The 13,106-nt window shown below is 39.3% G+C and overlaps 1 protein-coding gene across 1 annotated transcript; it reads left to right on the top strand.

The window, feature by feature from the left end:
• Positions 1 to 567: 567 nt before the first annotated feature.
• On the top strand, positions 568 to 13,001 carry LOC308391281 (zinc finger CCHC domain-containing protein 24-like). Its single transcript, XM_080873857.1, has 4 exons — positions 568 to 1,173; positions 2,506 to 2,706; positions 11,482 to 11,646; positions 11,956 to 13,001. Exons 1-4 carry the CDS (start codon positions 967 to 969, stop codon positions 12,067 to 12,069), a joined length of 687 nt encoding a protein of 228 aa, XP_080729983.1. The 5' UTR covers positions 568 to 966; the 3' UTR covers positions 12,070 to 13,001.
• Positions 13,002 to 13,106: the final 105 nt, after the last annotated feature.

Below are 13,106 nucleotides of genomic sequence, written 5' to 3' on the forward strand. Positions count from 1 at the left end.
ATCACACTTTTACTTTTACTTTTTAAATTTCCATTTTCATGTCTCTGGGCCACATGACCTCTTGTATAATACAAATTGTTATTTAAAAAAGCATGAATCATAGCGGGTAGGACATCCCCAGACCTTTCATTTGGATCGTAATTTAGATTATTTTGAGCCTCCAAAATGAATGGTTAAACACATTATTTAAAAAAAAAAAACACGCGTGGGCAATAAAAAAACAACACTATTTTACAAGTCATGGGGTTATTACATGTTTTAGCACGACATTTTAGCTTTCTTACTGAATTAGTCAGTATGAAGCACTAGATGGCAGCAGCCCACTTCCTCATTATAATCCACTGGGCTTTTCATCAGCTCAAATCCACTTTGAGCTGACACCAAAGCAATTTTGTGTGCGTTTTATATCTGGAAATCATTAATTATAGTAAACATGAAGAAGTTTATCGACACTCTCACGAATGAAGGAATTGAAAACTCGACATGAAGTTTAGATATTAAACAAAAGAAATATAAAGCACTTTTGTAAATATGTGAAATCTCATATAAGTTTAATGTGGCTTTTTAAAAAAAATTATCATCATCACTTGCGTTATATTTAGACGATTAAACAAGTACAAAGCCTTCTTAATACAGATGCCAGCGAAGGTAATCAGAAAGAGATGCAAACTCATGTTGGCCCTCCTATTCTCTGTGACGCAACGCAGAGTCCTTGCCTGTTTGCTGCTCCAGTCCTCCAGCTGCCATACAGCCTTTCCATTTCAAACTTACACCGAGCCCCTCCCGTGACTTCTCTCCTGTTAGTGGAGTCCTCCTCCCAGGGCTTCCCCCAGGTGAACACACGCAGAGATTACGCCCAGTCAGGCGCTGCAGGGGGATGACTGGAAGAAGTTGGGTTGTCCAGAGAAACCGGCGGTTCTGACGGTGCTGTTTTAAGAGGAGAGGCGCAGACCTCCAGAAGACACCATGATGTCTGCCGTAGAGACTGGTGTGTACCAGCCCGCGCAGCTTCTCAGCTGGGTCTACATGTCCTTACAAGACACGCCGAGTAGCGCTTTTGACGGCTTCAAAGTCGAGTCGGACTCCTCTCCTCTGGACGTGAGCACCTCCAAGCGCAGCGCAGCTGATCTGAGCTCCAACTATCTCAACAACTTCTTCCATCTGAGCAGTGAGGTAGAACGCATGTGATGCTGTCTCAATCATTAAGTTGCGATGGCAGGTTATTATCTCCGTATTTGGATTAAATCTTTATCTTTAATGTTATTCTTTATTTATTTATTTATTTATTTGCTGCAAGTCTCTCCCTGAATGTTCTTCTCAGATATTTCAGCCTTGGTTACTTTGCTGCCCATACTGCAAACCTCACCTGCATGCCTTCATTTGGGTTGCCCTGCGGTGACTGGGTAGCATATGAATATGCGTTTTGTACCCAGATATAGTGCCTGAGTGTGTTCAGACTGTTCTGGTGTCAGCCAGACGGGGGAATGGTAGGTTGAGAAAGACCTCTCACAAGCTTTCAAAAATGTTAGAGTTAGCCACCCCAGCCCCTTGGCCTCTGCATGGTTAGAGCGGTATACAGTGTTAATTCAGTGCTTAATAAACTACTGACTAATTGAAGAAAGAGATAAGGATTTTTTTTAAACAAACTGAGTACTTTGTGATGTTTTCTTTAAATTTTGACATCTAAATCCACAAGTTTTTACTTGGGACATGAGACATTTCCACATATCTGGCGTGTGTGCTTTAACTTCACGCATGCCAAGATATCTAGTGGTTTGCTGTCTCTTGCATAAGATCTCACTGCTCTAAAGCACATGTGCATCTGACCACAATTCGTTATTGTGCGATGCCTTCAGAGTAAACAGTGTCCGCAGGCTGTTCTTCATGTTGGTTGGCCCTGCAGTGCCATAGCACCCATCTCCTCTAGAAGCACAATGATGCTGATTATGTCGTGCCAGAAGAACCATTTGTAAGAATGCATGACAAAGGCATTTTGTTCTAATGAGGAAATGGACACTATTGGTTCACACAGTAAGGACTGCACATCTGCAGAAATCAAATAAGGTTGGCTACTGTCAGGGAGACAAACAGGAGAATCAATCAGGGTGATGGACTGACAGACCCCGTGAAATGTTCTTTTATAGCAGAGTCACAACAATAACCTTCTGTAACTTTCTGTGTTTTGGGGATATGGCAAACACTCTTGTGTAGAACTAAAACTGATGAAATGAGTAAAATCAAAAATTAAACAACCATCTGTCAAACAAAAAAGCCAAAATCTGCTAACTCCAAAGTAAAAATCTTACAGTTTTTACCTCTGATAGTTGAGTATTTCTGTGTTTTGATTGATTTTGAAGCTATTTGAATACACTACCTTGGCCTTTTGGAAGTTATGTTGGGCATTACTTATGAGCTTCGGACATTTGTAGACATAGTTAAGAGCGCGTATCAATGGAAAAATAATTATGATTTGTTTGGGTGGGGGGCGTTGCTTTTCTCTGACAGAGCTTGAACAATAATTTCTACAAGAGGACTTCACCTTATGGATCTCTCAACAATATTGTGGATGGCCTGGGCTCACTGGCAGACCATTTCTCAGACCTTTCCCTGTCTCCTGAGACACGGAAGCCCAGCAAAAGGCCGCCACCCAACTACCTATGCCACCTTTGTTTCAACAAAGGACACTACATCAAAGACTGCCCTCAGGTGAGACACACAGTGACACTTTACATCAAACAGCTGCACAATATGTGGCTCATTTGAGCTGTCTATCAAACGCATGTGACGTGCTGCATGAATAATACATTTGTAAAGTAAATGTGATGACAAATCCAACAAATCACATCCAGTTTCTTTGTCACATTTCTAGGTATTCTTTCACAATTGTACTGCACTCAATTTAAACTCTACATTCCAAGTTAGAGTATTATGTTTGTATTATTCTTTTTTTTTTAGTGTGAAATACAGTCCTCAGCACATATTTGAATTAGGTGTACCACCACAGGTTGGTAATGAGCAGCAGATGCCAGATTGGATCTCGGTGCTGGCCTTAATGAAAGATGATAGGTTTTTCTGTGGAACTAGGCACGACCTCCACTCCAAACATGAAAGAAATATTACCAGTGCTTTATGTGCAGCTGTGGTTCCCCATTGATCATGTTCTGAAGGAAATGCTTGACATTTGTTAGGTGTAATAGAAATAATAAAATGACTGATGGACAGGATGTGTCCAAGAAACAAAGAAGCAAAAACTTGAATTTAAAATAGCAGGTCAACTTTTACTAATCAAATGTATCTATATATCCATCCACCCATCCATCCTTTTTTCTGCTTATCCAACTGAATCACACACACACACACACACACTCTCTGTCTAGCGATATATAGATAGATATCTTGTAATACCATGTCACACAGGATATCCCTCTCCAAACATGGCTAGTGATTAGGTAGCTTTTTTTTTTTTTTTTTTAAAGTAGAAATTGCTTTTTTTTGCAAAATCTGAAAGCAGCAACCTCCTTTTATAATACCACAGACTATAATACTGGGTGATCAGTTTCAGTTATTTTAGTGTTTGTCAAGTTCCATCTATCAGAAAAGCCAAGTTAAACATATTTTTAAGAATATCAATCTCTTTTTGGGGGTGACATATAACAATAGCAGTTTGAGACTTTCAGAAAAAGTCAAAAGAAGATTGCTATTCCATTTGCAGCAAATCATATTTGGCTCCGTTCTGGGAGTTTCCCACCTTTCCATGTGCATGGAAAGTCCAGTATGAGGAGAGCAACAGCAGACCCTCAAGCACAAACAGCATGGAAAAATAAAAATGGGTTAAAAGTTGGTTTGAAGTAGTTATAAGCAGGTTAAAGTTAATTAAATAGTAAACCCAATGTGATCACCTTTTAACAGCTACCAAGATTTTAGGCTGAGATTTTGCACTGAACCAAGACTATGCTAACCGATGCCAAATCACAGTTAATTAGATAAAACATTTAAAGCATGTTATTAATAACACAAGGTAGCCTTTTTTTAAAACTGTGTGACAAATACCTGTTAGGTGTGCTTAAACCCATTTGCTTTCTTGTGAATGGGAATGCTGCTAGCTTTATGTCTGTAAAGCTAGTAGCATAGAAATACTATAGACTGTGAGCCAGTGTTAGCATAAAGACGGGAAATGGGGAGAGCCAGTTTAGCTCTGTCAAAAAGAACACAACTGCTTATAATTACTGGTTTTATGCTTTTTGCAAAAACCAAACATTGTAGATAGCATTACTATGCTTTAGAGGAGCTGGTAGGGAATCTAGTGATTCTACCCTACACCAGTTGCTCTTTTTATGCTAAGCTAAATTAAGCTATCATTCCAGATGACCTACATGTTTTAATGTGAGAGTGATATCAAACTTCTTATCTATTTCTTAATATATAAGGAACAAACACATTCTCCAAACAATTCTTTCACTCAAAAACAATGAGTACGAATCTCTTTTTTCTCCCTCGAGTTTGATCGTTCTCTCCTAAAGTCTTGACTCTGCCAACACATGGTAGATTAGTGTACTCTAGCACAGAATACAGCCCATATAGGAATGTAAGGAATGCTGACAGCACATGTGCAGTGACTTTATAGCTCTTCGCACATTCACATCTGTGAACACCTGCCAATTGCTATGAAAAGTAGGTGTATATTCTGTATTTTTCTTTGGTGTCATGAATCACATCTTCATCTAAGTGTATCAAAGAAGGTCCTAATCACACACTTTAAAGCCACAGACACTTGGTAGAAATATTGACAACACTTCCTGTTATGCTAAAGCATGGGCTAACACAGAAATTAAGATAACTATACATTATCAGATCCACAAATACAAATCAGGAATGTGTTTGGACTGTGGACGAAGCTGTAGCAACCAGTGAAAGTGGGTAAATGTAGAAACTTAACACAACAGGCTACGAGTGGAGCTCTAACGAAGCAGCAGTAACTATTGTGCCGTTGTGCTTTACACAACTTGAGGTTTAGAATTTTTATGAGATAAGCTGCGTCACAATCTTCATCTGTAAGTTGTGATTATCTGTTTGTACCTTGGTGTATTGTGAGTAAGTCTTTAGGCTGAGTCTGACGCTAGGAGACAGGGAACATTTTGTGGAGCTGCAGTGGATAGGAATCAAAGGATGTCATGGCTCAGTAAGATGAGAGAAGGATCCACACAGGAAGTCTGTGCCTGAAGCCTTAAAAGCATTTTCTGGAACATCAAGTCTAAAATTATACGACAAATACATGGCAGGTAATGAAAAAAAATAAAAAGTTTTAGGTATAAGAGAAAATGCTAATGCTGCCATTTGGCATTTCAATAGTTAACATCGTGCTGACAGCACTGTGGAGCGTTGGGTTACTTGCTTCATGAGACGATTGAAACGTCAAAGGAATTGTCAGAGATATTTACGATTCTGCTTTATTGCTATACTCTTTAAATTATGCAAAATCTGGAAACCATTTTTCCTCCTGGCTTTTTGCCACTCTTGCTCTGCTTTAGAAAAATGATGTCAGATTTTATCATGTGTTGCTAGTATTTCAGACCCAAAGGGATGATTACGGAGCTGTCGCCATGACAAAAGGTCTCTTTAGTTGAAGTTGTGATGAACGTTCGTCTGAAGCTGTGCCTAATCAACAAACTGCTTTTTGTTCTCGCTGGTTGGAATCTGAGGCATTTTTAGCCAACTGAAGTTTAGTATGCTTTTGATGTCTTAGGATTGCAGAAAAATAGTTTTAAAAAAGTTAAAAATCCTTCATACTATATTGTCTTTAAGATTCACATTTCCAAGCAAACGACAGGTACTCATCGAGGGTTTACGTGGTTTTTCCCTTTAACTTAGGGTCACATTTTAATGTCCTCATCCCAGTTAAGTAGCTCGACCTGCTTACAGTAAAGAAAGTACACAAGTGACAGAGTGCTGACAGTAAATGGGTGCGTGGTGGGAAGGGCCTGTGATAAATAAGGAGAGCATTGTTTCTGCAGAGGGGCTGTGGAACCAAAGGTCAGGAAGTCAGGCTGTATTGTTCGCACAGTGCTGCTTGGTTGGAGTCATCTCTGTCTCTCTCGCCTTTCTGTCAGTGCAGGGCAGTGGCGAACGAACTCTAGCTACACTGAGATGACTGCATCCGTTTTTGCAAACTTCTGGGTAACATAGGAAGTGCATGTAGGTCTTTACTGTTACAGTTTAATCACACTTGAATGGAGGGGAAAAGTCTGCTTTGAAAATTAGTTGCAGAGATTACAAAAGAAACTTCTTGATCTGATCATTGGCCTTTGAACATAAACATATTTTTAGTTCTCAGTCTTTTTAGTCTGTGCTGCGCCACTTATATGTCCAACATTTAACATAATGTTAATTTGTTGTGTTTGCACTTTCTAGTTTTAGATGTAAGACAAGATACACAGTGTTAATAATTATCATGCAAGCTAATGATAGGCAGATGTTTTATTTTTATTTTTGGATCAACACAGTCCAGCTGTTTGCTTGTGTTTAAAGTCTTTTAGCTAGACGTAGATCTATATGTTTGCATACAGGCATACAGGCCAGTCAGCATTCTGATCTTGGCAATGATGCATTTACCAAAAAACCAAAAGTTTAAACCTAAAACAGTATTCAACTGTATTTGGTACTTCTGAGAAATGTAATTTGACTATAAAATGAAATTACAGGAGGATGATCTCAATATTTACAAAGTTTTTAATTGACTGAAATTAGGTGAGTATCAGATTCGTTTTGGGCTGGATAAAGTGAACGACACTGAACTGGACAATCTCATGTAACCCTGTCTGATTACTGTTGCTGTGGTCCTTTTGTTTTCACTGGTGATAACTGTCTTATCTACACACAATATCCTGCCTGGCACTTCTGGTTAAACATCTGCTGAGGATGATGCAAAAGATAGGGGAAACCCTGGAATTCAGGATAGATAGCCTTCATATGATAAAGAGTATCGTCGGCTCAAGGCTAAGGAACACATATAGGAAAAATGCTGTAGAGATCACTTTTATTATGGTTCCATGTTTTTAATATTTTCCTAAATGTTACTCAAACACATATTGAACTGAAATTGGACATATTTTGCTGTTCCAACCCACCATCTGTTCCTGTCATTCAGTCTTTTGAGAAACATAATACCTATAGTTCAGTGGAGCTCAGTCAGATTCTGGACCAATCAAATGGCTTGGTCCCCCCCAGACTCCTGCATTTGAGAAAGATGCATAGAAAATGTCCATATGTCTGTGTGATAATCATTCTCCTTGCTCTGTGTGCTTTCAACACTGGGTCTGATTGATTAAAACTCTACAGCACTACAGAACCAGTCATCTGCTCTTTGGCCTCCAGATGTTTGTATCTAATCATATTCATGTTGGATTAAAGAAAAGTTCATCCACTCTGTGTTTCAAATGTGCAACATTTGTAGAAAAGCTTTGCAGAAAGATCACAGCTTCGGGCTGTATCTGCATAAAAGAATCTTTTGACATCTTGATGTTTCCGTAAGTGGAACATTTGGCCTTGATTTGCTCTGGAAAAGAGGAAACACCATTGTGTAAGACATAAGTCAGCATCTACTGGCCAGGAAGAGACTGATATCTTATTTCCTCGAATCACTGCTCTGTGGTTTGAGCCCACGGTCGTGGTGAAGCTGCTAGAAAAACTTTATTAAACTCGGGATGAGAATAGAAGTTTTGAGTTGAGGACCTATGACACAGTGAGAGCAGCAGCGCACGAACCAAACAGCTTCATCTATTCAAAACGAGTCAAAGTAAAGCAAGTTAGAGCAATTCTTCAGAGAACAGTGCATAAGTCGACACATCCTATATTTTAAGTGGTAGGCACGCCACTAGGTTTGCAAAAGACTGTGGCATATTTGTTTGTTATATGGAGTTTTTATCCTTTTTTTTTTATTTAGATGGACTACAGCTGATGTATCAGATGTTAAATTATTATTTCATTATTTCTTCATAACAGCTGTGAACCCCTAGGGCATCCAAACTTACTCAGATGTGTTGATTATTTATGAATTGGAACATTTGTTTCAGTTTTTAAAATATGCACTATGGTGAAAAAGACAGCCTTGTAAAAGTTGCTCAGGTTTAAAAGTAGGCACGTCGTAATGTTATCACTTTTAAAATAAGCAGCTGCTCAACAAACTAGAATCCAGCCTAAGATGATGTCTTCTAATTAGTTTTGTTTGACAAATGCTGCTAAAGCCCTAAATATTTGTTTGATAATCACATAAAACTAAAAAGCAGCACATCGTCATATTTGAGAAGCCATAACCAGTTGAATTTTGGTTTACTGCTGCCATCAAATTTGTCCTCTTAAAAACGCAGCTGTTTTAATAGTCTCTCTTTGGGGCTCGTGGGAATTGAGGCATTTGTTGCTCTTAACCCTCCTGGAGAGTTGATTTCACAAGATAATGAAAACTATCTCTTAAATCAGCACAAGAGTCTTTAAAACACAGGCGACCTTTTGCTGCGGTGGTCAGCCCAGGCATGATTGTGTTGTTTTGCTTTGCTTAACAGCTGGACTTCTCCATGGATGCTGTGGGGGTCTGACACAAATTAAACCCAGCGAGGGACAGAGTGTGGTGGGTTTGTTAGTGTGGAGTAATTGACCACATGGTATCCAGTCGGCTTAGCTGTGCTGAGTTCTCCAGGATGAATTCTCTCGTGGGGGTATGGGAGTAGGGGAGAGTGAATGAGGGACTGGCGAATGGAGACGGGGGAGGGGGGGGGATTTGGAGTAGTCCATTGTTTATCCTGATGGTTTCCAGATGATGGCAGAGGGAGGCAGCCACCTCCTGGGTCTCTCTCACCAGGCTACAAGGATCTGGGCCAAGCTTATCTGCTGCAGCCTACAAATCTGGCTTTACATCCCTCTATGCAGTCTGGGGCTAATTTAAATAAGACAACATAAGTATTGGCTGTGAAACTGAATATGTTATAATTCACATAATAAATGAATTTCACAACTTATTTATCTTAAAAGAGTTTCTCACATGTGGTTTCAGACTGAAAGGTTTTGGGGTTTTAGGCCTGCTGTTTGTTTCTATGTGTTTTATTTTCTGTGTATGACAAAGAAAATTGAATTGAATGAAAATTGTTCTCAGAAACTGCACCAAGTCTAAAAAACACAGGCAATGGAAGTAAAGTAACCTCTGCAAACAAAGACCAAACCCAGCTGCCTTAGCTGATATTAGTAGTGCTGCAGTCCTTAACTTTTCTACATATCAGGAATGCAGATTTTGATATAGCACACAGCAGAAGGAGAAGATAGCTTCTGCTGTGTGCTATATCAGGAACTGCTTCAAAGGCAATTACTTCAAATGGCTTGTAACTTGCTGTAAAAATGCTGCCTAAATGAAATGAAAGGCATAAGAAGGCGTAACTTAATTACACGTACTATTTACACATGGACACAACTGTGTACAGGCTTTTTACTGAAAATCTTAAGCCTCATCAGTAATGGTCTCAGTGGGAGGGGGGCTGTCAAGAAGCCATTCTTAAGGAAGGGAAACAGGCGGAAAAGGATGAGATATGCCAAATTACACAAGAACTGGACTGAAAATCAGTTGCAACAGGTCTTGTGGAGTGATGAATTTAAATTTGAAATGTCTGATTCAAAACAGCATCAGTATGTAAGGAGGAGGTGGAACAGTGAGTGTCAACAGTAATCTATAAAACATGGTGGAGACTCTGGTTTTGGGCTGTATTTCAGTCAGTGGTGTTAGAGATTGTGTCAGAACTGATGAAATGAAGAGCGCAGAAATGTATTTTCAAAGATTTATCCACCATGCAAAACCATCTGGAAAGCATCTGTTTGTCAGTGGCTTCATTTTTGAGGATGACAGTGATCCCAAACACGCTACCAATAAAGTAAAAGCTTATCTGGATAGAAAAAAACACAGTGGGATAGTGTAAGTCATGGATTGGCCTCCCCAGAGCCCAGACCTTAACATTTTTGAAGCAGTGTGCAATCATCTTCACAGAGAACAGAGCAAAAGGCAGCCAACATCTAAAGAAGAGCTTTGAATGTCCTTCAAATAGCCTGGAGAAGTATTCCTGAAGCCTACTTAAAGAAATTACAAGAAAGAATAAAGTCTTACTAAGAGAGTTCAGCCTGATGTGTGTATATACAGTGTCATATGTATGCGAAAATGGCCCACTGATCTGATGGATTCAGTCAATCTTTCCTGCTTTCCATTGAGAGTGTCCATTCACTTCCAGGTCAAAAGTGTGTTTTCATTTGTTGGCTGTCAGTGTGACATCTTTGATCAGGGCAGTGGAAACTACAGCGTGTGCAGTGCCCCTCGCTGCCCTGTGGGCTCCAGACTTTAGGTAGAGTTTGTTTTGCTTGTTTTGAAGAGTGAAAGCTGTTTCCTTCTTCAGGAAAACGATAATCTGTCTGCTGTCTCTGTATGCTTGAGAACAAGGGCAAGCATCAAAAGCGATCTCCTACAGTGCCCCTTGGTGGCCGAATGAGGCAAACACATGCTTCAAAATGATTCACAGCGCATTTAGCAGTTAGAGATTTGGCTGATGGAACTTCACAACCTGTTTTCACATATTAAGGCCTGGAAATGAATAAAATTGGAAATGATCAGTGAGAAGCTTTGAACCTGACATATGTTTCTGCGGTGAAATAAAAGCAAAGCATTATGTGAACTTCTCTGTTGTTGTGGATTCAGGCCTGATTCGATCTTAATTTTGACTTGCCCTACTTTTCATCCAAGATGCTTTTAATTCAAACCAGTCTTGTCGAGAGGATTTTCTTTTTTCTTTTCGGTGATGGGCTTAGAATTTTGTCATGTTACACCAGTGCAGAGTTCATCTGGGTTTTATTTCCTCCCTGCTAAGGTCTTTGTGTTCTGATTGGAGGATTGTGGCCAGCTGGGAGGGATGACTGATAGCCTAAGGTATTTGTCCTATAGAAGTAAGCCCTCTCCAATTGGTCCCTCCGCAGGCTAGGGCCTCCTTTACAGTCTCCTGGGAACACAGCTGGAGGGAGGGAGTTCATTTCTAATGGGAAAGCTGAGACTCTTTTTGTGTTCAGCAAATAAATTACAACATACAATATCATCTAACATCTTTGGAATTAACCACTGAAACTTTTCTGTTTGCTTTCATAGAACCAAGAGCCTTGTAATTTCCTACAATATCCCTCTAAAATAAGTTTCCTTTGATTAGATTACTTTGTAATATAAGTCAATCCTTTTAGGATTGTTAAAGCACCAAAGCAAATCATTTGACAAAACATAATCATCCCATTGCTGAAAAAAAAAAAAACCCTCTCGATAAATTCTCCTGACCACCAACAGTTCTGCTATCAGGATGTTTTATAATTACATGAAGCTTTGAACTGGCTGCCATGCAAAGAAAAAATGGGTCATTGCATAGGTTTCCCCCGTTAAAAGCGGTGATAGACATGTATAATTTTTCTTCTTTTCAGGCTCGACCCAAAGGCGAGGGCCTGACCCCTTATCAGGGAAAAAAGAGGTGTTTTGGAGAGTATAAATGTCCAAAATGCAAGAGGAAGTGGATGAGCGGGAACTCCTGGGCCAACATGGGACAAGAATGTATCAAGTGCCACATCAACGTTTACCCTCACAAGCAGGTAATGCATCAGAACACAGGGCATCAGGAGACTGGGACAGCTCATTGGTCCTGCACATCAAATCTTTACATGTATTCAATCTATGCAATCAAATCCACTTTTTTGTAGCTTGACCATTGAGGCCAGGACTGACTTTAAAAAGGTGAATTGTTCAAATTTTGGATACATTAGCTGCAGATACCTCTGTCTTATCCTTATATGAGCTTACAAATGGCATAGCTTGTCTGTTTCTCATGTCTTTCTTGGACCTAGGACTAATTGGCAATTTCTGTGTATGCAGGTCATTAATTTCCAGTTTCTTTGTTCCAGAGACCTCTGGAGAAGCCGGATGGGTTGGATGTGTCTGACCAGAGTAAAGAGCATCCGCAGCACCTGTGTGAAAAATGCAAAGTCCTTGGCTACTACTGCCGCCGAGTGCAATAACACATTCAGTTTGCCTAACACACTGCTCCAAAGCTTCATGAAACACACATAGCTACGACAGCTATATTTTATTTACTAAAGCTACAACATCTATAGTGCAGTAATGCATCTCACGCTTTCATGAAATACCCTCTGACTCTGGTTTCAGTAGTATCAGTGGAGATTGTGTTTGCTGGGTTCTTGTAAGATACTCGGTTTTCATTATGTGAATATTCATTTGAAGTCTGAACTTTGAGCCAACTGTGAATTAAGAAACTTTACTTTCTTCACTTGTGAGCAACTTCTTGGAACAGCTTTCATATAGAGGTTCTTTTACATGTGTGTATATTTCAGAAATAACTTAAATGTTTTTGTATAAAATATGCAAGTCTACCAAGACGGTTATGCAGTAATAATGTATATCTGCCTTGTCCTCTGTATTAGTAGTATTGGTGGGTACATCATTTTTCTAATATATGTTTTAAGCCATACTATTTTGTTGAATATTACTCTTTGTGAAGGAATATATTAGTCAACTAACATTAAGTTCTTTTATACTACGTGCTACAGTTTATGGGGAAAACACTCGTCAGGTAGTTTGTGGCTCCAAAGTTTTAAATATGCAGTGTAGAAATTTTTCTAATAGTAACTTACAGCAACTGTATTTTGGCACCCAGTGCTAAAAGACTCGCCAAAGTGCTTATGGTCATAATGTAGTATATAACATGTGACAGTAAAAAAAAGTGAATGTAACAAACGGTGATAAGTGAAGGGTTGCATGTGAGTGGTGCTTTTCAGGGTATTTTTCACTGGACTTGCTAATAAATGAGTATGGAACAGAAATACCCTTTAACTTGTAAACTGTGTTAAATTTAATGTGCCTTCATTTGTATAACCCATGAGATGGATGCTTCTCTATTGAAATATTTGCATTAAAATTGATTTAAACGTGATCGGTTTCTGATCTCATCTCTACATCTCAAGTAAGGATGTAAGCACATCATATCATGAGGGGGGACTACAGAGAATAACTTACTGATATATGGCTTCAGTATCAT

The sequence above is a fragment of the Rhamphochromis sp. 'chilingali' genome (assembly GCF_963969265.1).
Source record: "Rhamphochromis sp. 'chilingali' genome assembly, chromosome: 22".
In the NCBI taxonomy this organism is placed as follows: domain Eukaryota; kingdom Metazoa; phylum Chordata; class Actinopteri; order Cichliformes; family Cichlidae; genus Rhamphochromis; species Rhamphochromis sp. 'chilingali'.

Excerpts from the sequence above, each read along its gene's own strand:
- LOC308391281 (XM_080873857.1), top strand. The coding sequence starts at position 967 with ATGATGTCTGCCGTAGAGACTGGTGTGTACCAGCCCGCGCAGCTTCTC. Across the intron at positions 1,174-2,505 it reads TCTTCCATCTGAGCAGTGAG|AGCTTGAACAATAATTTCTA; the intron begins GTAGAACGCATG and ends TTTCTCTGACAG. Across the intron at positions 11,647-11,955 it reads ACGTTTACCCTCACAAGCAG|AGACCTCTGGAGAAGCCGGA; the intron begins GTAATGCATCAG and ends TCTTTGTTCCAG.